This window comes from Sparus aurata, chromosome 14 (assembly GCF_900880675.1).
Source record: "Sparus aurata chromosome 14, fSpaAur1.1, whole genome shotgun sequence".
NCBI classification, from domain to species: domain Eukaryota; kingdom Metazoa; phylum Chordata; class Actinopteri; order Spariformes; family Sparidae; genus Sparus; species Sparus aurata.
Window position 1 is genome coordinate 20,912,069 of NC_044200.1, and position 26,976 is coordinate 20,939,044.

The following is a 26,976-nucleotide window of genomic DNA, read 5'->3' on the forward strand; positions in this document are numbered from 1 at the left end:
GTGAAGAAGAAGAAACTAAAATGATTATAAATACGATAAATATTATATATTTCAGGAAAATACCATCATAATTAAAACACAAAGAGAAAACTGGTTGTTATTATTATAAATGTAATATTCCTGTGTTGACGATATGAAGGCAGCAGAAGTTACAGTCGTGCCTTTAAAATGTAATTTTAATGCCTATTAACTATAGAAATATGACATTAATGCAGAAATATATGTCTTGAATTGAATTGGATTAAATTAGATTGACCCCAAGAGACTTTTTATGTAAAAAAAAAAAAAAAATGCTTGAATTTGTATATTTTTTAAAACAGTTTCATCTGTTTATTTATCTATTCCTTTACTACATTGACTATACAATAACTAAAGTGACTACTATTATGCTACTGGAAAACAACAATAAAAACATCTTATTAGGTTGGATACAAAGCTAATTCTAGACCTTTAGTAGCAGTTTTGGAGCTTTTGATCATATCACACGGTCTTCATTGACAGTTTAAATTAGCCAGATGCTCTAATTTAAAATTTCCTGTTTGAAAAAATAAGACCAAAGGTGTATTTAACTTCAGTGTGCAGGCATATAATAATCATAAATAAAATGCTGTTTACCATCTTGCGCAGAACAAATTGCAAAAAAACGGAACTGAGGAATTAGATCTTTATTCTGAAATCCCAAACCGGAAACACTAATTTATTAATGTTGGTACTTGACCCTAATATCACAAACAGCTGGAACAGACAGATAACCACACGTTTTTTTTTAATATCCTGCATTAAATCTGCAAAGGACTCTCTCACATTTAAACGAACAGTCGCGAGAACTTTTACTGATTTTAATGATTTATTTTCGATTGTATTTCTGATTCCTGCGCCTGAGTGTGACTCCGCCCTCACATTCCTGTGTGTCTGGGCAGTGAGGAGGAGCAGCAGGAGCAGAGAAAAAGGGACGAGAGGCTGCTGGGAGCCGCCTGTGGACCCCCTGAACCAGAGAGGAGATGATAAACAACAACAACATCAACATCACCAACATCACTTCTCAGCTTCGACCTGACCGCTGCAGCTCCTCACACGTCATTCTCTGAGTGCAAACCGACCGGACGTGTTTCTTTTTTTATCCCCTTTTCTTCACAAGTTGTTGGGAAGTTTCTCTGTGTTGTTTTTTTTTTTTTTTCTGGCGGAGTTGCCGCTGGAGTTTGTTTTCAGCCTGACTGCATCAGAATAAAACCTGCTGAGTTTCTTGTGTCGCACCAACAAGGCCACACAGAGAGAGAGGAAGAGGCTGTGGAGGAAATCATGGAGATCCTGGATAGTAGTGAACCGTTTCTACATTGGGACAGGAACCTGAGCGAGCTGTCTGAGGCCGGGGAGATCGACTGTGCGCTCTACACCAACGTAAGTTATCGATCAGGGATGTGTGGGTGATTGATCAGGGCCTGGTGATTGACTCTGGAGCCTATCAGGGGGATATAATCACCTTTATCTCTCTGTGATCGTGGTCTTAGTTTTGTTTACTTTTCTGTGTGTGTGTGTGTGTGTGTGTGTGTGTGTGTGTCTCTGTGTGTAGTACCCGGCTCTCCACTCACAACCTGAGCCTTGGGTTCCAGCAAGGTGATGCAAGTCTCTCAGCCTGGGTTTTCTCCTGTTTCACACAAGCATACAACCCAAAAAATAAATTAAGGATACAACTGTGTGTGAAAAGAAAAACTAGTCAAGGACAAAAGTCAACTTTGGTTTTCTTCCAGCAAAAGTTCCCACAGTCCATCCTGACATCTTCAAATGTATTGTTTTGTCTGACTGACAGCAAAAATCGAAATATATTCAGTTTTATTGCACTTTTTGATCATTCAAAACAGAGAAAAGTTGCACACAGTCACACTTGAGGAGCTGGATATGGAGATTATTTGGCATTTTTGCACAAATATATATGAAGTTTTTATACAAGAAACAAGTTAAAGCTGTGAAAAAAAAAATACATTGAGAAAATCAGCAGCAAACTGTAATTTTCCCATTCATCCACATAAAATCGGTTGTTTGTTAAAACCAACTGTCAGAAACCCAGTCATATTTGTATTTAATTCACCATTTGATCACATAAAACAGAGAAGAGCAGCACACATTCACTCTTGAGGAGCTGAAAATAAGAATATTTGGTATTTTTGCACAAAAATTCCTGTAAATCCATTGGTTTCACGCTTAAAAGTTCTTGCTTAAGATATCCAGTGGTTTCATGCTTGCAAATGGCAAAACACTTACTTGAACAATGGTCTCTTGTTAAAGATATCTCATACAATTTGAAAGTTTGAAATACCGTTTGGAAGCGTGGTATCCTGATTTAAAATGTCCAGTGGTTGCACGCTTGCAAATGATGAAGGTCTGTCTCGAGCAGTGGTCTGTTTTTAAAACCGTCCAGTAGTTTCACGCTTGTTGGAAAAGTACCTACAAACTCCAGTGGACTCTCATTAAAGATATCCAGTGGTTTCACGCTTGGAAACGTTGAACTGCCGGCTGGAATGGTTGTCTCTGTTGAAATATCCAGTGGTTTCACGCTTACAAATGTAGAAAGAGTGCCTCTCACTAAAAATATCCAGTGGTTTCATGCTTGCAAACATTTATATGCCATCTTGAACAGTAGAGGCTCAAGTGGTTTCACTCTTGTAAATGTTGAATTACTGTTTTGAACAGCTAAATTTAGTTAAAAGTAACCAGTGGTTTCATGCTTGTAAATGTTGAAATGCTGATTCAAACAGTGGTCAATGATTAAACATATCCAGTGGTTTCACGCTGGTAAATGTTGAATTACTGTTTCGAACAGTGGATTTTAGTTGCAAGTATGCAGTGTTTTGATGCTTGCAAGTTCAGAAACAGCATCTACAGCAGTGGTCTCTCACTAGAAAAAAAGAAAATCCAGTGGTTTCACGCTTGGAAAGGGTGAATCACCGGCTTGAATGGAAGTGTCTTGATAATAATATCCATCGGTGTAGAAACAGTGACTTGAACAGTGGTCCCTTGTTAAAACTAGCCAGTGGTTTCACGCTGGCAAATGTAAAAACTCTGTCTCAAACAGCGGACTCTCGCTAAAAATATCCAGCGATTTAATGCATGAAAATGTTGAAATGCCGCTTAAAACAATTGTCTCTCACTAAAAGTAATCAGTGGTTTCACAGAAATGTTATACCACTGCCTGGAACAGTGGTCTCTGGTTCAAACTATCCAGTGGTTTCATTCTTGCTAATGTTCTTGTGTCAGAATACTGTAGGAAGAGTTGACAGACACACAGAATTTCCTCAGTAAAAGGAGGACTGCTCTAAATGTCCTTTCACCTCCAGTTATGTAAGATGTGTGTGTTCCAGCCATATGTGTCTTTGTGGACCAAGAGGAGAGTGTGTGTGAGACGGAGAGAGTGAGACAGAGACCCGAGTGAGTGTGTGTGTGTGTGTGTGTGTGTGCATGTGTGTGTGTGTCTGTGTCTGTGTGCTGAGACAACGGGGGGAGCGTTTGGGTTTACAGGGAAAAATCCAGCTGGTTGCAGGATGGGAATCAGACACCACAGAGGCCTGCTGAGCCCTGAGACAACACACACACACACACACGCACACACACACACACACACACACACACACACACACACTACAGACAGGTAAAGACTTGTGTTTCTGAAGCTTCAGAGTGTTCAAGCTGTGAATGTAGGTCCTTGAAACAAGTCCTAAGGCTACAGATCCTGTCAGATCCCATCAGGCGGATCAGAACAGGGAGCTGCAGCTGCTTTTGTTGACTGCAGGAGTTTTTCTGCATGACAGGAAAAATTACAGGACGTTTTGGGAGCTTGACCTGCCGATGGACATTATATTTAGTTATGACAGCAGAGAGAGAAAAATCACCCAACGCTTGAATCTTTTGCATCACTGCCCTTCCTCGTGTAGTTTTTTAGAATTTGTCCTGTCAAGACGATGACGTTAACGTCACATCATATTTTATCTACCTTCCAATATACATGAACGTGAGCTCCGCCATTTTTGTTGACCTGGATATTAAGTGTTGTGTTGAGATGCAATTTTTGTTAACAGAGCATGAAAGTCAATTTCCTTTGTGTGGTTTTATGTCATATATTATATTTCAGTATTTGTTTTAAGACTGAAATATTCACTGCTGTTGTGTTGCACTGACATTATGATCCTATTATCACTATATCAGTAAATCAAATTGATCTTAAAATGACAAAAGAAGTGCTGAACATAATTGTTTCTGTGACAATATATCATTAACAGTTAGTAGTTATTGTGAAAGAAAGACCAGGGCAGAAGCAGAAGTAGTGCGATGATCTGACATGTTTTTAAACACCTTATCTCAACAACTTTCACAATAAAACAACAACTTTTTTACTGTTTGGCGAAACAGGAGGCTATACATGATGAATTCACCGCATTAGCCACAATAAGTTCCTGCATTATTGTACATTAGCTGCTTTTGATAACACAAACCTGTTTGTATTGGCACTGAGCTCCTCTCCACATGTTTGATTAGTCGTCAAACATAAAGCCTTTCACTCTTTCAAAGCGCACAAAGACCAGGTTGTGTAAAGATGTTAGAGAGGTGAATATTCTATATATAGTAAAGCATGAATAGAATGTGTGTGTGTGTGTGTGTGTGTGTGTGTGTGTGTGTGTGTGTGTGTGCGTGTGTGTGTGTGTGTGAGGGTGGGGGATGCATGAATGTGAAGACTGCAGTGTTTGAATCTCAGGCAGCCCGAGGAGCAGACTGGAGTCTTTGTTGGGTCGAGTCTCACTCTCACTCTGTCTCTGCGGGGGGTCTGTTGACATTGGATTCCTCACAACAATGTTAACCTTCTCAGTCGGTGGCATGTGTGGGATCCTCACCCATGACGCCTGCTACTGCCGTCACTACTGTCCTCTGCTGCACGAAGGCCTTTTATCAGGATCAAGTTCCTCAGGTTTAGGATAGTGACGCTGTATCGGTATGAAGGTGGAGTCGCCTTTCAAAACAATCCTCTGTGACGTTGTGTGAAGTAATCGTAGATGTTTGTGTGATATGATTTATATCTTCGTCAGGGGAGGGGAAACAGGCTGTGTAGTAGTAACATCTGGAGTTCATATGATATTGTAAACGATGGGAATGTTGATATTCTTTATGACACTCTGGAAGATCTCGTCGGTCCAGCTTTTGTGCTGAAGCAGCTCTCTTATGATTTGATCGGACTGATGACACAACCTTGTAAATTATAACACATTGTTTGGTATATCTTGGGTTCTTGGACCCCCATTCTCATCTGTAGATCTTCATAGCCTATCTACACTGACTGATAGAAGAAGATGTGACTCATTTCTATTTGATTTGTTCACTTACGCACCAATATTCACCTTTTTTGCTCTGTTTTTGGTCTCCACCTCCAAATTCTGAGGGAAATATTGGACATTCCAGCTGCTTAATGCACCTCTGTGATCACCAGCTAGTCGATAACTGTGTCTGCCAGCTGTTTGGTGCCGGGCAGGTCGTGTATGTTGGGTTTATCACACCATTTTTACTTTTCGCTTGATTTCAGGGCAAAGACTGAACTAAAATAGTTAAGTTACAGGACACAAAACCAAAACAAACGGCTGGAAGAGGTTAAAACACAAGCTGCACATTGGTCTATCACTACTAGCGATACTTTACACGATACACAAATCTGATTATAGCAGCTTATGTCTAAGTTAAGTATAACTTTAAAACATCAAATCATGTCGTCTACTACGCCAGCATCCAACAAAGAAGCATCTCACACCTGCATGAGTGAACAGACTTTTTCATGCTTTTAAATAGCTAGTCTTTCTAAGATAAAAAGTTACTTATACGGTAAGTTACGGATGGATATGTAGTCAGAGAAATCAAAGATACACCATCTTGTACGAAGCTGTTCATAACAGACCTGCAAAGAAAATCAATCAACTGTCTCATTTGCTGGTTCCAGCTCCCTAAATGTGATGATTTGTTGGGTTTTTTTAAGACGTAAATGAAGAGTTTTGGCGATTTGGGCCGTTGTTTGGACAACAAGAAGCAGTCTGAGGACGCCACTGTGAGCTCTGGGAAAATGTGATGAGCATTTTTCACATTTTTTGTCATCAATAGACTCAACAGTGAACCGTGGAAATAATGACTTGGGTGCAGCAAAAACGGTTGAAGAGTACAACTTGATCAGCAGGTATACGATGAATGTAGATGTGCAGCAGTCAGAAAAGCCACTTTAAACTGGAGGTGGAGCAGATTTTTAATAAAAGATAAAGGTCAGCAGCTCAGAGAGAGAGACGGAGCGTAAAGGACACGGCTCGGATTTCTGTCAGACAGCTCTGGAAACAGACAGACAGCGGCCAGAGTGTACCCTTAAATTTAAATGCAATTTCATGCACATGCACGTACTTTAAAAAAAAACCTTGGCGTGGTGTTCAACACATGCTGTACTCGCTGCTCCTGCGGTGAAGAGGAAAAAGACCAACGTGCAGAGGAAGAGGGAGTATTTGCAGTGCACATGCTCCAGGGTTTTCCTTACATAACACACAGCGTGCCTGCAGTTAAAGCCTCGCTTCAGTCTCCGCTATCAAACTTTTTTTATAAATATGCATGTTGGCCCGTGAGAGCTCGGCACACTCTCAGCGTAAAGTCGTTTTATTCAAGAGCAAACACACACACACACATACACACACATAACAGCTTGGTCCATGTGCTCACAGTGCAGAGCCTGTTCTCCGTCGGGGCAGGGCATCCTGCTCGCTGTAGTGGCCTCTCTCTGAATGGTCCATGTGTCTGTAGGGAGGGACGGTGATAGTGTGCACACACACACACACACACACACACACACACACACACACTTACCCAGCAGCTCTATTTTATTAGATAATGTATAAATGACGACATAATTTCACAACCAGTCACATTTTATTGCCCGTCAGAGGTCACGTCTGTGTTTCAGTTTCAGAGCTGCCTGTCTGTCTGTCTGTAGCTCAGCTGAACGAACACACCTGTGTATGATAATGAAGCTACAGTGTTATTTCTGCAGGTGTGGAGCCGGATCTTCAGGTTGGTCAAACAGAAAATTAAGACTCTGAGGCTTTGTGCAAGATACACATAATCAAACATGATACAAAGAAGTAGCAGACTTGATTTTCCTGCTGTAGAACAGTTTCTGGCTGTTAGACTAAGAAAATATTTGGGATTGAGATTCAATTAAATGCTCATTACTTCAACTATAATTGCTTTGCGTGCTGCACAACTTAACAATTTTACACAAACTGTTAGACAAAGAGCCCCTTAACATTACAGTGTTGTATATTTTGTGAGAGAGGAGAAAATGACTCCAGGTTATGAATGAGTGTCATCTAATTGGCTCCTAGTGGATCGTCATGTAAATGCTCAGTTAAATTCTCAGTCGTGATATGCAAAATAAATATAACGTTAGAGCTGTAGTGTTACAGAAGAGACGAGCACATGGGCATGAATTTTAACTTGTTGTTGTCAAAAGGTTGCGAATGTGTTTTAGACTTTTAGACATTCGTGGCTCACTGATAACGAATCCCAGCAACTTTGTGATCCTCTCACTTTTCCACTTGCACCAACACGCAGCTTGACACTTGAGTGAAATTAGTTTTTCAGTGAAATGTCTCAACGTGTCATGGAGTCGTATAACTCTCCATCACTTGTTCTCAGTGTTTTATCCATCCAACCCTTCAGTTTGTGACTAATGACGTTCCCATGAGCCTCGACTACGCTTTGTGTTTATTAGCACAAATTAGCATGCTAACTTAATACTAGAGGATTAGACTTTTCATTTGTTCCTGAAGATCTATGATGAGGGACTTTGTTGAGTGAAAACTACTGGTTGTTCCACCGAGCACCCAAAGTTTCACCCTTTATTGTTTCATCAGAAAACTCAGCGTATTAGCGTCGTCGTTTGGATCACTGGTCGTTAGGATTTAGCTCAAAGCACCACTGATGCGGAAAAACGTGCGAGGAAAAGGTCGGAATTCCAAGTCAGAGATTTGAGCTTGAACCATGCAAACCTGAGATATTATCCTGCAACTCATGTCTCTGATAAAGTCTGCTAATCTGCCTGCCAAGTTCAGAGACTTTCACCATCAGTTTGCTTTCGGCCTGCATGTGATTTGAAATCAGACGAAACAACGGACGTCCGACAAAATGTGTGCTGTGGCGTTTCAATCCGATTTTACTAAAGTTTACCAGATTTTTTGCCTCTAAAGGCTTCTTCTGTGGTGTTTCCACCCTGGTCAGCATACGATATTTGGCAGATATAACTTCACCTGTCTCTGATCCACTTTATAAATCACTTTAAAGTTCCCCTTAAATCAAACCCATCTTGCTGACTTTCACTCTCTGGGGACAGCGGCGATCTACAGATGTTCCGCACATGGAGGACACGTTTTAAACTTTCTTTCACGTCTGATGCAACTTCTCGGCCGACTCTGAAAACTCAGACCGGAGCTCTTTCGGCTCTTTCTTGCTGCAGGCAGGAAGCCATTTGGGAGCAAGGCGAAGGGTAGCAATCAGTGTGTGTGTGAGGGATCATTATGGAAAATCCACAGGAGCCTCGGTTCTCTGAGGCTAAACTAAATTTACCTCTTCATGTCTGTCTGTATTTCTGTCTGTCTCTTGATTCTCCGTCCCCCATCTGCCCCCTCTTGTTTTGCTTAAGGCACCATGAAATGTTTAAATGGCTGTGTGTGAGCTTGTGTGTGTGTGTGTGTGTGGTTAGCAGGGCGTGGGCTTAATATCCCTGCTTATACACCCAGCCCTTAAAATGAGCCTGGAAGCAGTTTTATTTAGTTGCAGCAGTGCGACACACTGACCGCTTATTCTTTTCTTCTTCTGCGCATTAACTGAGGAGAAATTAAGATACATCCATGTTATAGACTTCAAAGCGGTCGAGTCAGCAGAGTTTTAAAAGGGATTTCTGCGCGAGAACTTCAAAGTGTTTAAAGCCGTTAAACGTGGTATTAAACAGCGAGGTGTACGAGCTGTGAGATGCACTCAGCTTTCATGTTTTTAATGGATCCTGCAGCTCGTATCGTGACTCGTAGCTCCGAGTGTACTCTCGGGAAAGTAACCTCTCCATCCGCCGTCCGGTTGATCTTTCACCCCTCGCTCCAGCCCTCCTCCTCCTCCTCCTCCTCCTCAGGCTGAGCCGAGAGCCAGGACGAGTCGGCTCCTGTCCAAAATGCCAGAAACTTCTTCGCCGCTCCGACTTCTCCTGCAAAACCGCTTATTAACCTCCATGTTTCTCTTCCTCGAACCTCCTTTTTCGGTCTGATTTTCCCTTTTCCCGCACACATTTTCTCTATCTGTGTTTGAGGCTGAAGCTGAATGAATGGATGAACCCAACACCCAGAGTACTTGTGAACACTTGTCTTGTTTTATATTTTATATTACGAAACAATTTCCTCAGTATTTCCAGCGATTTTGGCAACATCCAAAAATTGAGCAACGTTTGGCCGAGTTTGTAAAAAGAAAGATGAAGCGACCGAGGAGTGCATCAGAGGTTAGGGAGTTTAAACCTCCTAATGCGGTCTTGTTATCCTCTCTGAGAAATCTCAAGTTGGCACCAAATCAGCTCCAGACTCCCTTAAAAACATCAGCGTTTTGGGAGTTGATGAGTCAGAGGAAACTTTAAGACCTCTGTGAAACACTGACCGTGACAAATTCTTCATTATCTGTCTCCGTTGGCAAAGTCAGCAGATGTGATACGTTAAGTTTTTCTTTTCTTTGTATAAAAATATTGTTTCAGTTTGTCTTGGCTGGTCACAAGCCAGCATGTAGGAAACTCTTCTTCTTCTTCTTCTTCTTCTTCTTCGATAAATATCTTCTTCTTCTTCTTCCTCTTCTTCTTGTTCGATAAACATCTTCTTCAATAAATATCTTCTTCTTGTTCAATAAACATCTTCTTCTCCTTCGATAAATATCTTCTTCTTTTTCGATAAACATCTCCTTCTCCTTCTTCGATAAATATCTTCTACTTCTTCTTCGATAAACTACTTTTATTTCTGCGATAAGCATCTTTTCTCCTTCTTTGTTAAAGTTCTTCGATAAGCATCTTCATCTTCTTTTTCTTCTTCTTCCTCTACAATAAACTTCTTTGATAAACATCTTCTTCTTCTTCTTCTTCTTCTTCCTCTTCTACGATAAACATCTTCCTCTTCTTCTTCCTCTTTTTCGTCTTTTTCTATGATAAACTTCTTTGTTAAACTTCTTCTTCTTCTTCTTCTTCTCTGAACTTCTCCTATAAACTTGTATATCATGTCGGCTGAATGATTAATGATGAGTGTTAATTTATTCCCAGACAAAACGTTGAAATTTGATGATTCATGAGAATACTGGATTATGATCGATGAAAACGTTTCTTCTTTCATGCAGTTTTTGGAACAGAAACATCGTGTTTTTCAGCACATCAGGTCTTTGACAGGACTTGAACTGTGTCAACATTTTAAACCCTGTAGTCAAATAATTATTGTACCCTCTCTGCACATTCCTCTTAAAGTGCGACTCTCCATCACACCTTCTTTTCCCTCATACATGAACCTCCTCAGTCCGTCAGACGTGAACAAACCTATTCATCCATTCAAAGTTCACAGTGTGTGTGTGTGTCTGTGTGTGATGGTGTGTGACATGACATTCAAGCGTGTTTCTACTTGGCAACTTCATCGGAGGGATTAAGATCAGCAGCGCGCCCAAACAAGTTTCCTGGAGTGTTTGCCTTTTCCAGGGATTAAAAACCCTCACTATGAGGTACTCGGCGAGAAACCGGCATTGACCCAGTTTTTCACCCGGCGGCCACAACTACGTTTGTTTTCCGACCTACGTAACGTCTTCGCTGATCTTGACAACAATTGTTTGGGGGGGATAATCCCGCGGCAAACATCCAGATAAACACAAAGAGAAGAAGCTCGAGAGACTCTCGCTGAAAGACAGGAGCAGTTTGAAGTGATAAAGAGATGAAACCTGTTGAGGGTGAAGTGATTTAAACTAGTGAAAGTTGATGAAAAGGAAGATTAAGTGATGATAAAACACAAGAGAAAGCTGGAGAAACTTAAATGTGTGTGAGCAGGAGGGTGAGGGAGTTCACTACCCCGTCCACTGATGTGTGTGTGTGTGTGATAGTACTGAAAGACCGGTCAGTGTTACAGTGGAGAGCTGGAAAAAGTTATGTGTCTCTGTCTGTGTGTGTGTGTGTGTGTGTGTGTGTGTGTGTGTGTGTTGACCCAGTTTACACACAGCACACACACTCAGGATGGAGAGAGAGGGTGAGAGACACCAGAAGGCAGCTGTGCTTGTCTTTGGCACAAACAGTCTCTCTGCAGCTGTGTTTGGGGGACAGGAAGTGGAGTCGCACCGACGCTAACACCCATAATTGTAATTAACTCAATTCTAAGTGATTACAGGATCATTATGGATATTGATTAAAACTCTCCTGTCGTTCATGTGCATTGGGAAGTTTATTAAAGATATATTTACAGGTTGTTTTTTAAGCTAAAATGTGTTTACGTGTGCCAAACTTAAGGCATAACTCCGTACGTGGGTCGTGCGTAACGTTAGCGAGGGTGCAGCGTGTGAGAGTTAGCATGACGTTAGCAGGAAGCTAACATTATAGCTGCAGAACCGTTTGTGCAGCTACTGTTTTTGAATGTGGGTGAATGAACGATACGACTCTTTAAGACTGAAAGCAGAGTTCCTGCGTCCTGCTTACAACCTGCTGATTACATATTTGAGGGTTAGCTCAAGTTAGCGACACAGACTTTAGCAACATGGCTACTGTCCAAAGAAAAAAACAACCGTAAGAATCTAAATTTGGCCTCTTAAAACACCTGGTTGTGTAAGGACAGGTTTTTTGTTATTTTCTGAAGAGTTTCAGTTTTGAACCATTTCAAGTCCCGTTGGTAAGAGGGAACAGACAGTGGAGCGCTCGCCATCAGATGAATGCCGTCCCTTCACTCTTGTTTCACCTCGGTTTCAATCACTCTTCACCTTCCTCGCTTCCTCCATCAGCTGGTTCTTTGGGGGATTCTGACCAGGAAAACAAATGCCGCTTCCTGTTTTGGCGGCAGAATGAATAGCATAAAGAAAGTAATTATAAAGTTTATAGGGAACCAATCTTAACATGGATGGGTTATTTTTCTGCAGCCGTTAGACTGTTTTTGTTCGTCTTTAGCTAGTTTAAGGTGGAAAAAACCTCACTGATAACAACTTTTCTGTTGGAAACCCTATGATCTGGTCCATGGTTTCATTTTATTTAATTTATTCATGTCGCAGTGACTATTTTCACTTGCTTGCTCTCCAGTGAGTATTTAGGGCAGCAGGAATATCAGGCTTTGAGAAAACAGACAATACTTGTTGCTTGTTGGTTTTGGTCTTTTCATGGACATTTATATTACAGCCAGCCACATCCTTTTATGTATCATAGGTATAAAAGCACATTATCAGTAGTATCAGGAGTATTTAGGAGCCCATGTGAGTGTTACCCTGGAGAGAAGTCGTTGTGCAACATCTGGAGGGTTCAGTGTGTGTTTGGATATTTGTGGGAAGAGTGGGGGTTGGACTGAGTGTTCGGTCATGATGACAGAGACTGGAAAGTTTGTGCCACTGTGTGTTTATGTGTGTGTGTGTGTGTGTGTGTGTGTGTGTGTTGGGGGTGGGATTCCTTCTGGACCTCTTGGAAGCTCTCACCAGCCAGACTCAGGGGGGGGTTTTACAAGAAAGGGGGACCTGGGAGGAAAATACAGAGGCCATTTTCCATTTGTCATCCTCTTGGTCCGTTTTATACCGTCTCAGTCTGAGGCCTTCTGTTCATCTCTATTACTAATTCACACACACACACACACACACGTGCGCTCTAATATCAGGACTGAGTGACCGCTCGGTGAAGTCGACATCTCGCCGTGACATTTACTATTTTTAACCCACTTCCTGTCGTGCTTCGGCATAACTTCGGACTTCTTTTTATTCAGGCGTGAAGCATTAATGAGCCCGAAAAGGGGTCGAGGGCCGCGGCGTTAAACAGGAAATGGAAATGAAGGCCTGCGGACCGGTTTGTAATGGATCTGCTTTGATTTCTGTTTGTTTAACGTGTGTGTGTGTGTGTGTGTGTGTGTGTGTGTATTCCTGTCGTCAGCTGTGGGTGGAGGGTAAACACTCGCGGCCCGGCTGGAGATCACGCCTACTGTTATTCTCTCTCACATCCTGTTGTTTGCATCCGTTAACCATCTCTCCGCCCCTGTCACACTTTCATTTAAAGAAAAGAAGTTGCATATTCAGGAGCTTTAACATCCCATCCACTCCGAGTCTGCGCAGCCCTGTTTTGAGATGGATTCCTTCCTTGGTTACTCTTCGAACTAAAGTATCTCATTAATCACTTTGACTCAGAGACGATCTGCCCTCAGGGTTTGGGTGGATGAGGCCTCCACCTCTCTGCTCAGCAGGAACAGATGTTTAATTAATCCTCAACTTCTCTGATAATTGGTCATTTTTTCTTTATCAAGAATGCCAAACATTTCCAGAGTCCAACTGCTCGGCTTCTCCTTTTGTTGCATGTGATAATAAGCCGGTCCAGGAAAACAAGCCAGCTTCAATCACGTCAGGATTTCCCGTCCTCATGCCGCAGGTTGTTTTGCTGCTTTTTCCTTCCTTCCCGTTCCCCTCTCGTCGCCTCCCCGATTAGAATAAAGGTTTTCAGGGATCGATGTCTTGAATCTGGGTCAGGGATTGTTGTGAGCTGCACTCGTCTCCTTGTGAGAACGGGGACATTTTTCAGCAGCGAGGTCACTCTGTCCGGGGATTCGCCCTCCTCCTCCTCCTCCTCCTCCTCCTCCTCGGGGGAGGAATCCGACATTATGGAACGAATGATGAACGCATGTGGAGACAAGCAGCCAGACGGTGTTCGCACTCTGTTAGGAATGACGAGTCTGACACATAAAGCCGACCCGCCGCGAGAGCTGCAACACAGTCCAGACGCGAGGCCTTGGTTGCTCCGTCAGATAAGACCCAGATAGCCGGAGACCTCCAAGGCCTGCGATCCGTCTTGTTATGCTGACACGGACAATAACAGCGCGGCGGCGAAAACAACGTGCCAGCCTGGAGTCTCAGTGCTGTTACAAGAGATGATAAGTGGTCCCAGAGAGATACACAGTCCGGATATCTGATGCAGGCTCCGGCTCGGCTGAATAAAGTTTCAGGCTGTTTTAAAGGCGTTTGTGTCGGATCCTCACAGTGCAGCTTGTCGTTGGGTTTAATCACACCGACACGTTACTGATATATGAGCATTAAAAAGCTGTTTGTTCGACTTTCCTCTGACTTTTTAATGAGGAAAAATCCGACTGAAACACCCTTTTTTCTTGACATGTCATCACTAAATCTGACGTCATGTCTATGTGGGCATGTTTCTGTTTGGGAGAGGACGTTCTGTTGATTTATTTGACTCTGATGAACAGATATAAAGAGTTTCCCTCCATGGAAGTTGGCTCACAGCAGTCTGTACAGTCGAGTCTGTCTCGTCTGCACTTGTTGATTCATTCATCGGCCTTTATTCTGGCTTTGGTCTCAGAAATTGCATCTTATTTAATAACTTTTGTCAGATTCCCGTCACCCTCAGCTTTGCTTTGAGTTTAAGAGCCCAGACACGCCAATGTTTGGACCGTCAGTCGGCGTCTGTGCACTAATTGTTGCGGTGTGTCCTGCGCCGTTGCCACTAGTCGTCCTTGTTGGCGGCTTCTTGGCGATTGAGCACGTACAATCGGCGGAAGAGCAGCAAAAAGAAAGGGAACGCCGAATGAGCTCGTCGCTGTAGTATCCACGATTTCACCCATTTAGAGCCGTTTCCTAAATTTTCACCTCCATTTCTGTGCTAGTGTCATTTACAACTGTTTCATCAGACATGCATGTCGGTCAAAAAACGCTTCTTTATCATGACAGCAGCTTGCACGGCCACAGTCTTCCAATTTCCCTTTTCTGAATGATGAATTCAGACTACAGCCGTCTGGTGGCGTCAAGTTATTTCCTACAAAGCTGGTTGGCTGTCGGCTGTAGTGCTCGTGGTGTGTTCAGGTGCAGCTTTCCGGCCAGGACACAGCCGACGCCGGCCTTCGTCGCCACTTGTTTCTTTCATGCCCGTGTTGTGTGTCCTGGCGCTAATGCTAACACAGCGTGCTAACAAGTGGAAGTGGAAGAAAAACCGCAATGAAGGCGAAGGAAAGGAGAGTTTATCTAGTTAATGACGGACTTAACTTCCAAATATTAACTCTTTATAATATTTGTTTTAAGGTTAAAAGAACACGTGATTGACAGAGAAACACCTGAAGCTAACGAAGAGCAGGTTTGACTGTCAGGCGGAGTGTGAGAACTCATAAAGGTTTCCCTCAGGACAAACGTTATCTTGAGAGTTGAATAAGAGACGAAGATGTTTGGAGGTCGTCTCCCGATTCGACTCCACTCAACTCTCTGCACGTTCAAGTTCTTGAGGGTTGCGTGAGGACCCGGTTGGAGGAATCCCCCGCCGCTCTGCAGCTACAGCTTCTCCACATGTCCTCCAGCCGAGTGTTAACGCAGCTCGCACACATTGTTGGCATTCCAGCAGATACTCGCTGCTCTTTGGTTCCCAGCTGCAGGAAAGAAATGCCAATCCTCAAACTACGTAAGGACGACAATAACCGAGGTTCACGTATATGCAAATGTTGTGCTGCTTTTACCTTGAAGTGTTTTGGGGAATTTCACCAGAGGGTCATGATGAGGGGATTCGCTCAGAAGGCAGAGAAACTGGATCGTACAGGAACCTCAAACTGGATGTGAAAGTGAAGTCAGAGAAGAAGATTTACATTTTCTCTTTCGGTGGAAGAATCATTTTCCCTGTAAAGTAAATTTGATTATAAGACGTGTTATTATCGAGAGTTGTAGCTGATGTGTCTCTTCGTCTGAGGCCTCACATTCAAAAACCTGAAACTGAAATTTTAATTTTAGCAACATGCTTGTTTCTCTTTCGTGTCTTGTTCCCGCAACCCTCTTCTCTGTACTTGAACATGTATTTTTTGTATATTCTTTGGATGTTTGATATCGTGTCTCAAGTGTCTGGACATGAGCCTGATATAAATACTGTTTCTCCTTCCTTGTCTTTCCCAGGAAACTCCTGAGAAACCGATATTAATCTCAGCGGGGGCTTCCCAAGTAAAAAACAAAAAAAAAAAAAAGGCATTTGAAACCAAAATCAAGGGATTTGATAGAAGAAAGCGTAAACTTTTAGACATTAAACTACAATAAAAGTGATAAAGACAAGCAATTAGACAATAACAAGGTTAATTTATGACACATTTGCTTCGTAAATCGGCTGTAAACAACTTTTCAGTTGCCAGGTTGTGGCCGTATTTACACTTTGGACATAATGTGCAGAATAACCAGTGAACAGTTGAATTTAACTGTAGTTTGCTTGGTTTGTTGGGCCGTGGTGGAGGTATGTGATCTACTGCGTGCCATTCTGGTTGGGTATATTTTAGATGTATTTTATTATTTCACTTGTGTTTGCACTGGTTGCACAGTTTCCCTCAGGAAGTTCTGTCTTATCTAATCTCTGAATGCTTCTTCAGCTCTTTAATTCCTCAGGTGTTTCATCCGATGGAGACTTTAACCTTTGATCCGCTGTGATCGAGCATCTCGACCGGAGTTCACTCATTAACAACTAATTAAAATTTTAAAACTGTAGACTTGAATTATTGAAAGAAACCTTTATTAATGAGTCGTTTTACATTCATAATTGAAGACGACTTGCTGGCTTTTGTTGACGGCTCTGACAGTGAGAAACAGCTGAGCCTTTATTATTGACCTGTTGATACAAAGTCGGATTTGTTTGTTTTAAAATGTGCCGAAGTCACTATTAGCACTTCCTGTTCACAGTGTACCCGCGGTAGAACAGACAACTATCACTGGATTGTTTTGACACTGCTGTAAACTTAAAAATGTGATATTTCTTAGGCAAGTTCTGCAGATATAACAAGCGTCCAGTTTCTGTTACTTCCAAGCGTTTTTATGGATATTTCTTAGATAAGTTCTACGAGTTCTTGATTGGTATCGAAGAGTTTTAAAGTACAGCGGCAGATAGTGTTTTACTGCCGTACAGTTTGTCTAACGCGCAGATAAACGGTCAGATATCGCTTCAAACGCTGTCGCAAATTAGCGACACGTGTCCAATCGGGAGCAGATAACCGGCGATAGTGTGGCTGCTGATACGAGTCTCCAGCAAATCAAACAAATGAGTCACGCAGTTCATCCCGACTGACATTCGTGTGTGTGAGTGTGTGTTTGCCTTCATTTATTAGTGTGTGTGCACACTGATGAGTCCAGGGCAAGGTACACACACACACACACACACAGACTGGAGGGAGATGACCCCTGGGCCTGTGTGGGTGTCTTCAGTCTGCTCACGTCCTTTTTTTTCCCAGTGAGCTCCCTCAACATCTGGTTCTGCTCTTTAGGGCAGGAAGGCGTTACATCATCAGACTTTCCTCTGCTCTTCACTCCGAGGCTGAAACGTCTGCTCGCTAAGGGTTAAAACAGACCTTGCGTATCCTACTTTACAGAAGAATTACAGACCAGAGAGGACATTCCCTTCCTCCCCTCGCCCCCGCCCACTAATTTAAGCTGCTAACTAGTGACCCACACAGCTGTGGAGGCTTTTACTGTCAAGTCTGCCTGGTAACTGCTAATATTTTCTAGGAAACAAGACAATTGGTCAGTTTACTCGTCAGATCATAAAGAGAAGTGTGTTTCAAACTTGGCACAACGTGTTCACGTTAAATTAAGAGATGTCACCTTTGCAATAAGTCACAGTGACACCTGGTCAAACATCAAATATTTACCTAAAGTCAGACCGTACCGTGTGCGATGGCCTGAAGCCAGATCTCCTGCAGCAGCCAGAGTTGAACCCTCGCACATGAACGACGAGGCATCAAACTCTTTATCTAATTAATTAGCGTGTTGGAGATGTTGTTGTTGGAGAAAACTTGTAAACTTTTTTTTACTGCCGTTGTTGATATTATCTTAGCATTCTTACTAGCGTTAGCCAGCACTAAGCTAATGCTAGATTTCCTTACCAACATTTAAATTTTTCTAATTTCATTTAATTGAACAGTCTCATCTGAAAAAAGGTCAAGACTTAAAACACAATTAGTTGAATTCAGCAACAATGTGTAGAAACCTCGCAAGAGTTTAGCAAAGCTACCGTTAGCATTGCTCATATTTTGTGCTCGTTAGCAAAGACTAGCATGCTAACACGCTGTTCAGAGATGTTGTACATTGGGAGCATTACGTTGTACCCGCTAAAAGTCAGCATGGTTGTTAGCATTTAGCATTTAGCATTTAGCTTAAAATGCCCTCATCGTGTTTTATCCGTCATCATTCCTCTGCCTGTGATTCTTCAATCGTCCTTTCTGCCCTAGTTTGGAGTTTCCACTTCCACTTCCACTTCCACACATCTATATTTGTCTTTCTCTTTCCTGAAAGGGTTTTCTGTCTTTGCGTGACACGGGCTTTCTGTACCCAACACTCAAGTTTCACCAGAACTCGAGGGATAATCGCTCTGCATTTCGTCCTCGACTTCATTAAAAGATTAAAATCTGCACCTTCAGCGACGTCCTCCGCTTGTTTTACACGAAAACGTTATTAAGTCAGAATATGATGAGAAAGGCCTCTTTGTTATCGCCGCTGCTCCTTCAGAGTGCGACCCGCTGATTCTGACCCACTCGTCCCAGTTCTCCCGTCTGGAGGTTCTGTTCTCCAGCTGGCGAGTGTTGAGTTACAGTTGGCCCTAAATAACACCTCTCTGCTGGGCTGCAGAGACAAAGAGGTTTCTGTTGTGTGTGTGATGAGTTACACCCGGCCGGTGAGCGATCCTGCGGCCCTGCATCGAAGTTTTTCTTCTCGTCATACACACTCACACACAACCACAACCGCACACTGTCACCATGAAAATGACAGGGAGCGTATAAAACCCTCGCTGTGCGTCTTTGGTGTGGTCGTGTTTTTCATCCCGTTTCCTTTTCTTAAACAGAACGAGGCTTTTCTTTCCTTTCTCTGCTGTCGTGTTCGGTCGGGTATTGTTTATTTGAGTTTTAATTTTAGGATTTGAGATGATTCAGAGCTTCTCTCGTATTGTATAGAGTAGCAGCATTGAGCCGTAGAGATAAAAGCCTCATGTCAAAGGTCATATAAACCACATTTGAACCCACAAAGTATGGCTTGGTTCTTTTTTTAAAAAGATGAAGTCTGTGTGTGATTATGCCTCCACAAAAACGACGCCCTCTTTTTCTTTAACCATCATCATCATCAGAGGTTTCCTCCTCTTTTGCTTCTCACGTCTGATCATTTGAAATCCTGCCAACATAGTTTAAATATCGTAATAACCTGCACAAACACCGACAAACGAAAACTTTTGGTGAACTTATCACCATGAAGTTATTCATACAGTATCTACAGTATCAGTATCTGAGGCCACTACTGACAGTGGTGACCAAGTTTATCTTCCAAGACTTAATTAGCTCGCACATTTCAATAAATCTGGCTAGAATTGAGAAGCCAGCTGACTGAAATCACGGACGTGGAATCAAAATCACCGTGAGTGTCGCTGTAAACTAGGTGAGAACGGAAAGCACGATGGTCGAGAGCAGCTATCGGAAAATCTGTTAATTATGATACCATAGAATTCTTCTTTCTCTTCTTCTTCTTCTACTTTGTCTTCTTCTTCGTCGTCTTCTTCTTCTTCTTCTTCTACTTCATCTTTTTCTTCGTCTTCTTCTTTGTCTTCTTCGTGTTCTTTGTTTTCTACTTCTTCTTTGTCTTCATCTTCTTCTTCTTCTACTTTGTCTTCTTCTTCGTCTCCTTCTTTCATTTCTTCTTCTTTCATTTCTTCTTCTTTCTCTTCTCCTCCTCCCTCGTCTTCTTTTCTTCTTCTTCTGCTTCTTCTCCCTCTTCACAGAAATAATACAACGCGTGTTTTTTCTCCTGCAAAGTCTCTTTAATTTTAATTTGATGATATTTTTTGCAGCCACTCTTCTCCGAAAGATAGACTTTGTCTTCGTCTTCGTCTTCTTCTTCTTCTTCTTCTTCTTCTTCTACTTTGTCTTCTTCTTCGTCTTCTTCTTCGTGTTCTTTGTTTTCTACTTCTTCTTTGTCTTCATCTTCTTCTTCTACTTTTGTCTTCTTCTTTGTCTTCTTCGTCTTCTTCTTTCATTTCTTCTTTTCTTCTTCTACGTTCTCTTCTCCTCCTCCCTCGTCTTCTTTTCTTCTTCTTCTGCTTCTTCTCCCTCTTCACAGAAATAATACAACACGTGTTTTTTCTCCTGCAAAGTCTCTTTAATTTTAATTTGATTATATTTTTTGCAGCCACTCTTCTCCGAAACTACAATCAGTTCTCCTTCATCTCTCTTTTTCGTCTCTTTTCTTCTCGTTATAACTTTACATTCTTAACATTTCCCCTGCAGTACCCCGACGGTGAAAAGTGGTATTTTATCCACTTGAGCTGACATTTATAATGACTGTCATCATCGCATCACTGTCGTCGTGTGTGCGCTTTAAGATCTGAAGAGATTTAAAGATATAATAACAGGAGCAACATGTGGTTGGTGGTGAGGGAGGAGGAGTAGGAGGAGGAGGAGGAGGAGGAGGAGGAGGAGGAGGTGAAGCGTTGTTAAATAATGTAAATGTTTGCTCGTAACATTTTCCACACATGCATCCATATCGTGGGTTTGTTCATGCTGATGGTTCCTCTTAAAGGTGGAAATGGACCCACTGGTGGATTAATGTGTAAATATTTGCCTTCCCCCCCCTCGAGTAGATTCACGGTATGCTGCCGCTGTTTGCATTACACACACACACACACACACACACACACACCGGCCTGAATCCAGCGCCATTTAGGGCAGCGTACGGCGGCGGTCGTGTGTTTACGGAGTGAGGAGGTCATTTCTCTGTATGAGTGTGTGTGAGAGAGACAAGTCAAGCCTCTCTCTCTCTGTAATTGAAGCCACATGCTCTGTGTTGTGTTCCTCCCTTCCTCCATCTTCATTTCACTCTCACTTTTATCCGTTTATTGTTCGTCCACACGTCCGCACGTCTTCCGTCACTCCATCTTTTCCGGCGTTTCTGTCTGAACTCCGAATGTGTCCCTAAACTCGTCTTTTCTCTGAGTCAACACTTCAGAATGTCTCGCTTCCATGTGCGTTTGATTTAAATGGCTTACTGCCTCCTCATTGGCCGAGCCCACGCTGTGACTAATATTCCATTGGATGCATTTTTTTTTTTTGCGTATTCTGCCCGGCAACAAAACTCGGAGCAGCTGAGAGTTACATCAGAAATCTTTGGAGGTTCTGTCGGGGCAAGGAGTTCGAGTGAGGACGAGAAAAGGCAAAAGGATTTTATTTTGTAGGTTTTATGCAAAAGTAATACATTTAGGTTATAAAATGAATCTGTCGCTGTAGACGATGATGATAAACCTACATGTTATGAATGCACACTGGTGTATGTGTTGTTTGGAGAGCAGCCAGTGTCACTTTTAGAAATGCAAAAGTGAGTCCAAGACACTAGATTATCCTGAAAAGAAACTAAGAAATAAAAAGTTACATGCAAAAAGTGACTGATTTCATGACTTTCATGACAAATATCAGCACCTACACCAATACTGTATTAATAAACAGCCTGTCAAAATGATTAATTTAGCTTTTTCTGATAAAAAATGTTACTTTTTGAAATACTTTTGTGGAATAAAGTGTCATTTTTCTGCATACTTGCTCAACAAAGTGTCTTATTCTCTCTGCAGAAGGTAAACAACACTAATAAATTGCATTTATTTATTGATAAACTGCAGATTTCTGCAACAAAACGATCAATCATCCTCTTCTTTTAGTTTGTCACATCCTCCAATGTGAATATTTGCTGGTTAGAAGACAAACTGTGATTTTTTTCCCCAAACATCTTATAAACTCATCGACTGAAAAACCTCTGGAATAAAATCTATGATGAAAAAACTTGTTAATTGCTGCCTTTGGGCTCAAACAGTAATTAGAGGCCTCGACCGGTCGTTGGTGAAGTACAACACACACCGGAGATGCTGCGCTGTGTGTAATCAGCACATCAGCAGCAGGCTTTTTTTTTTTGCTTTGACTGCCTTTTTGTTTATTTTAGCCACAACACCTGAACACGGAGGCTCGCACTCACCTTGTTGAGAGATGGAAGGAACAGATAGAGAGCAGGGAAGAAGAATGCAGCTGAAGGAATGCGAGGAAAGAGGACAAGGGGGGATGAAAGAGGGAGATTAAGGGGCGGTGGACTTGAATGTGTCGCCACACTGAGAATCACACACACACACACAGAGAAAGAGGGAGATTGATCGGAGAGATTCTCAGTGAATTTTACAGGTTTTTAATTGGCTCCTTTGGTGTTTCCCTCGGGGGGAGAGCTGAGAGGAAACCTGAAGGAAAGGTGGCAATAAAACATTTAGCAGCCTCTAATTACAGTCAGACTGCTGAGACTCTTAACTGTGCGGCCTTATTTAATCATCTGTCTGCCTCCTCCCTGAGTGATATTTTGTGCTCGTATTAAATATCTCCCTTCTGTCTTGCAGCATTTCTCCGAGCTCCTGGACGACCTCTCCCAGGATGCCTTGCTGGGCCAGCTGCTCAGCGACCCCTTCCTGTCCGGAGTGCGAGGCGGCGGGGAAGCCATGGAGGGCGAGGACGGAGGCGACCTGTCCCCGTCGTCCCCTCTCCCGCCTCACATCACGGCCGAGCACAGCTACTCGCTCTGCGGGGACAGCCGGCCGCAGTCGCCCCTGTCGCACCTGACCGGAGAGCACGGCAGCGAAGCAGGTGAGGCGCAGATTTAAAGGGATATTCCGGTGTAAATTTAATCAATGGTCTGAATCACAGTGAAACTGTGTTAGACTCCCTCTCGAGAGATTCAGTTAGCAGACCGCTAATTTACGGAGTTTTATCAACCTCAGAAACAACCGCACGACAACAATACACTGCAGTAAATGGATCCAAATATAAACCGCCACCAAAAAGCCACAAATAATGCTCAGAACAGCACCAAACTACAGCAACAGTACAAATAGGGTCTCAGCACATAGTCCGGGGCATCTAACCTCCGCTAGCTTAGCTGGATTTCTATTGTGAAGCTAAAAACAGATTTCAACTCTCCTCCATCAGCTTCCGGGTCGGGGAAGTCCCGACGCGACGATTACCGAGTGCGGTTAGAAATGCTCAATTCCGTTCTTCTCCCTGTCCGCTCTCGATAATAACTGTTATAAACTGGCAGGTAAGACACATATCAACTTTGATTGCTTTTCCATGGAGTCATAATCATACATTTTCATCCATGAGCCGCAGAACTCTACTGCACTCGGTAATCGACTCGTCGGGGCTTCCCGTCAACAGGAAGCTGCTGCAGAAGAGTGGTAAATTTAGTCAGCTTTTCAGTAGAAATCCAGCTAAGCTAGCGGAGGTTAGATGCCCCGGACTATGTGCTGAGACCCTATTTGTACTGTTGCTGAAGTTTGGTGCTGTTCTGAGCATTATTTGTGGCTTTTTGGTGGTGGTTTATATTTGGATCCATTTACTGCAGTGTATTGTTGTCGTGCGGTCGTTTCTGAGGTTGATAAAACTCCGTAAATTAGCGGTCTGCTAACTTGATCTCTCAAGAGGGAGTCTAACACAGTTTCACGGTGTGTTAGACCATGGATTAAACTCACACCGGAATAACCCTTTAACTGGTGATGACAGAGAAGTAGAAACAAATGAGCGATGGAACAATTTAATCCTCCAACATTTCTGATTTCTAAACAGTTACAAGTGAGGATAAAGTCGAACCAGTCGTGCTTTTCAGATGTTTACAAAAGTGAGTCATGTAGAAGTCACTAACAGGCGGCCATGTTGCCTCCTCTCCGAGCAGAGTCCGATGGGGATTCATCCGAGTGGCCCATGGAGCAGGACGAGGCCATCGACAGCCTCCTGTGTGAGACTCCCACCCTCCTCCCCACACTCTCCCTCTCACTGTCCTCGGGGCCTCAAGCACCCGAGGGCCCGACTGTTGCCCCTGCTGCCGCCGCCGCCTCTACCACCACCACCGCCGCCGCCACCGCTGCCCCGGTTCAGACCACCATCAGCAGCCACAACACAGGCAAAGGCATCAAGGTGAGAATCCAACGACGCAAACTGACACTTCTGCAATGTTTCCGCTGAATTTCTTGTTAATTTCTAATCTCTCCTGTGTTTACGTCTCTTCTCACAGATTAAAGAGGAGAGCATCATCCCTCAGATTAAACTGGAGCCTCATGAAGTTGACCAGTTCCTCAATCTTTCACCCAAAGGTCTGAGTCTGAACCGCTTCCTCTCCCGTTTGTAGTTAAATGAAAGTTGTCTGATGCTTCACTGACCCCTGCAGGCCGTTTGTTCACACAGTCACACGTTCAAACCAGAAATCTTTTTAAAAAAATCATGCTTTTTATTGTGTCTTTAACACAAATGTACACAGCGAACAAAACCCACAGCAAAAAGAGTAGCATGAAGATACAGCGGTCAGTAAAATTTGTTAAAACAAAGTATTCACAAAGAGAAGCTGAAGGACGGCTAAAAGAAAAGAGGAACAGAAACAAAAAACAAACATGAATGTTTTTATATTTAATGTGAAGCGATCCCGTCATCCTCCAGTCGACGTGAGCAACAATAAACGATTTAAACAATGTTACTTTTATTTCTGCAATTTTAGTAAAAACGTGTTTGAAAACTGCTGGAATTTTACTTTGAAAAGCTTCTCTAACCCTAAATATATTATACCTATGTATATATGATGCATAGTCTAATATGGTAAACTATATACATTTATTTAATGTATTAGAAGTAGATTTTTCATTTTAATATCGACAACGAGACTTTAAATGTCAAAAGACTCGGTTTCATGAAGCATCTTTAATCTGGATTTTCCTTAAAAATGTACCTACAATTTTGTTTTATTCATGAATTACTTTAATTGTCACACATGAATGCTTTTAATTATTTTTTTGGTTATAAAAAAAATCTTAAAATTCCAAGAAATTGTTCTTATTTCTCTCTCTGCCCTATTTAACTAAGATTCAAGTCTTAAGATTCAATTTAATTATCATTATACAACCAGGATTATATTACAAAATGACAGCTGGAGTCTCTTTATGCTGTTGACATTAAAAACAACATCATGTAAACTAATAATAAATTAAATAAAGAATTAAAAGATGTAAAACAGGCGAGCAGCAGACAGCAGCAGAGCTGATCCCCTCCTGCTGTGTTTCAGGTCTGGAGGCTCTGCAGATGCCTCCCACTCCTCCCAGCTCCCACGGCAGCGACTCGGAGGGCAGCCAGAGCCCCGTCCACGCTCCGCCCGGCCTGTCCTGCCCCACCTCCCCCACCAGCCCTCCTCCATCCCAGCCCGGCCTGAAGGTGTCGCCTCGCGCCGCCTCCTGCCTGTCCAACTCCCCCCTGCTCACCGCCCCTCACGTAAGGAATGACCAATAAATATCACGTTTAGGAAGTTTCCTACCTTAAATCCAGAAAAAAATCCAGATGCATGAACATTTTAATGCATCAAAACCAATCACTGTCTCTGTGTTTGGGTGTAGAAGCTGCAGGGGTCGGGCCCGTTGATGCTGACGGAGGAGGAGCGCCGGACGCTGGTGGCTGAAGGTTACCCGGTCCCCACCAAGCTGCCGCTCACCAAAGCCGAGGAGAAGGCGCTGAAGAAGATCCGCAGGAAGATCAAAAATAAGGTACGACTGTATATCGATGAAATCACAGTCAGCGTCACTCGAGCTGACGCATGTTTAAATGAAAATCAACCTTTGTGTCTAGCTGCAGCTTCAACACCAGATCTCTCGCAACATCTTTAACTCCTCACGATCTTGTCCTCCGTCTGTCTTAGATTTCCGCTCAGGAGAGTCGCAGGAAGAAGAAAGAGTACATGGACACTCTGGAGAAGAAGTGAGTCGTCGTCCTCTAAACCTGACATACAAACATTTCTGTTTTCTCACTTTGGAAAACATTCTGAGCATCTTTCTTTTATTCAAAACTTTATATGCTTCAGTCTTGGTCAGGACTCCCGTTTTGAAAGGAGTCTTTAAATTGCATCGGGAGTATTCCTGCTTAAAGAAAGAAGAAATAACGATAACTAAGAATACAAAAACATGAAGCATGCTATAAGGATTCATGAGATGCCATGTCCGGTCACTGACCCTGCAGTTCTGCTGTCTGACCACAGGGTGGAGACCTGCTCCAACGAAAACAACGAGCTGCGCAGGAAAGTGGAAAATCTGGAGTGTACAAACAAGTAAGACGCAGTCAATGTCACATATTAACACACATATGTATAGAGTTGAAAACATGTGTGGTCGACTTAATAAACATGTCTTGGATTTCCATAAAAATGTCTTTTAAAAAAGTAGTTTTTCATGATTTTTGACTTTGAAGTGCGAGAAAAGATCATTTAAATTGATAGAACCTCAATAATTTAGTGCTTAACTGTGTCACATCAGCATTTTAAGTACTAGTGATGCATAAGATTGGGTAGATCCTGAGCAAAAATAGGTCTCGCAGGAAAAACACTTGAAAATTAAACTCTTAAAATTTCAGTTTTTAAGGAAGAGACGAGAGCCGTCTTCAGATTCTGTCGGCGGTGACTCAGATGATTGAGCTACAGGAAATTAAAAGCAGGGATGATTCAGACCTGGATCTGTTTTGACACTTCCTCTTCTTCCTACGGTCCTTTAAAGGCTTTCTGTTTTGACGACGCTCGGACGTGTTGTGAAACGCCGGCCGAATTTTTACTGTTGTTTTGAAAATGACGCTGAATCAGAAGCTCAGGCGCTGCGTCCGTACGTAATAATGAGGCTATTTTAATGTTAAATGCTCGAGCTGC

General features: G+C 42.6%; 1 protein-coding gene across 1 annotated transcript in view; it reads left to right on the top strand.

Annotated features, from left to right (window-relative positions):
• The first annotated feature begins 728 nt into the window (after positions 1-728).
• The window catches only part of creb3l2 (cAMP responsive element binding protein 3-like 2), a 31,342-nt gene continuing 5,094 nt past the window's right edge, over positions 729-26,976 (top strand). Inside the window, exons 1-8 of the mRNA XM_030440691.1 lie at positions 729-1,398; positions 22,655-22,898; positions 23,983-24,224; positions 24,322-24,400; positions 25,360-25,562; positions 25,685-25,831; positions 25,984-26,042; positions 26,320-26,388. Coding sequence (XP_030296551.1) covers positions 1,300-1,398; positions 22,655-22,898; positions 23,983-24,224; positions 24,322-24,400; positions 25,360-25,562; positions 25,685-25,831; positions 25,984-26,042; positions 26,320-26,388 — 1,142 coding nt within the window. The 5' untranslated portion in view covers positions 729-1,299. The remainder of the gene's footprint in view (positions 1,399-22,654; positions 22,899-23,982; positions 24,225-24,321; positions 24,401-25,359; positions 25,563-25,684; positions 25,832-25,983; positions 26,043-26,319; positions 26,389-26,976) is intronic.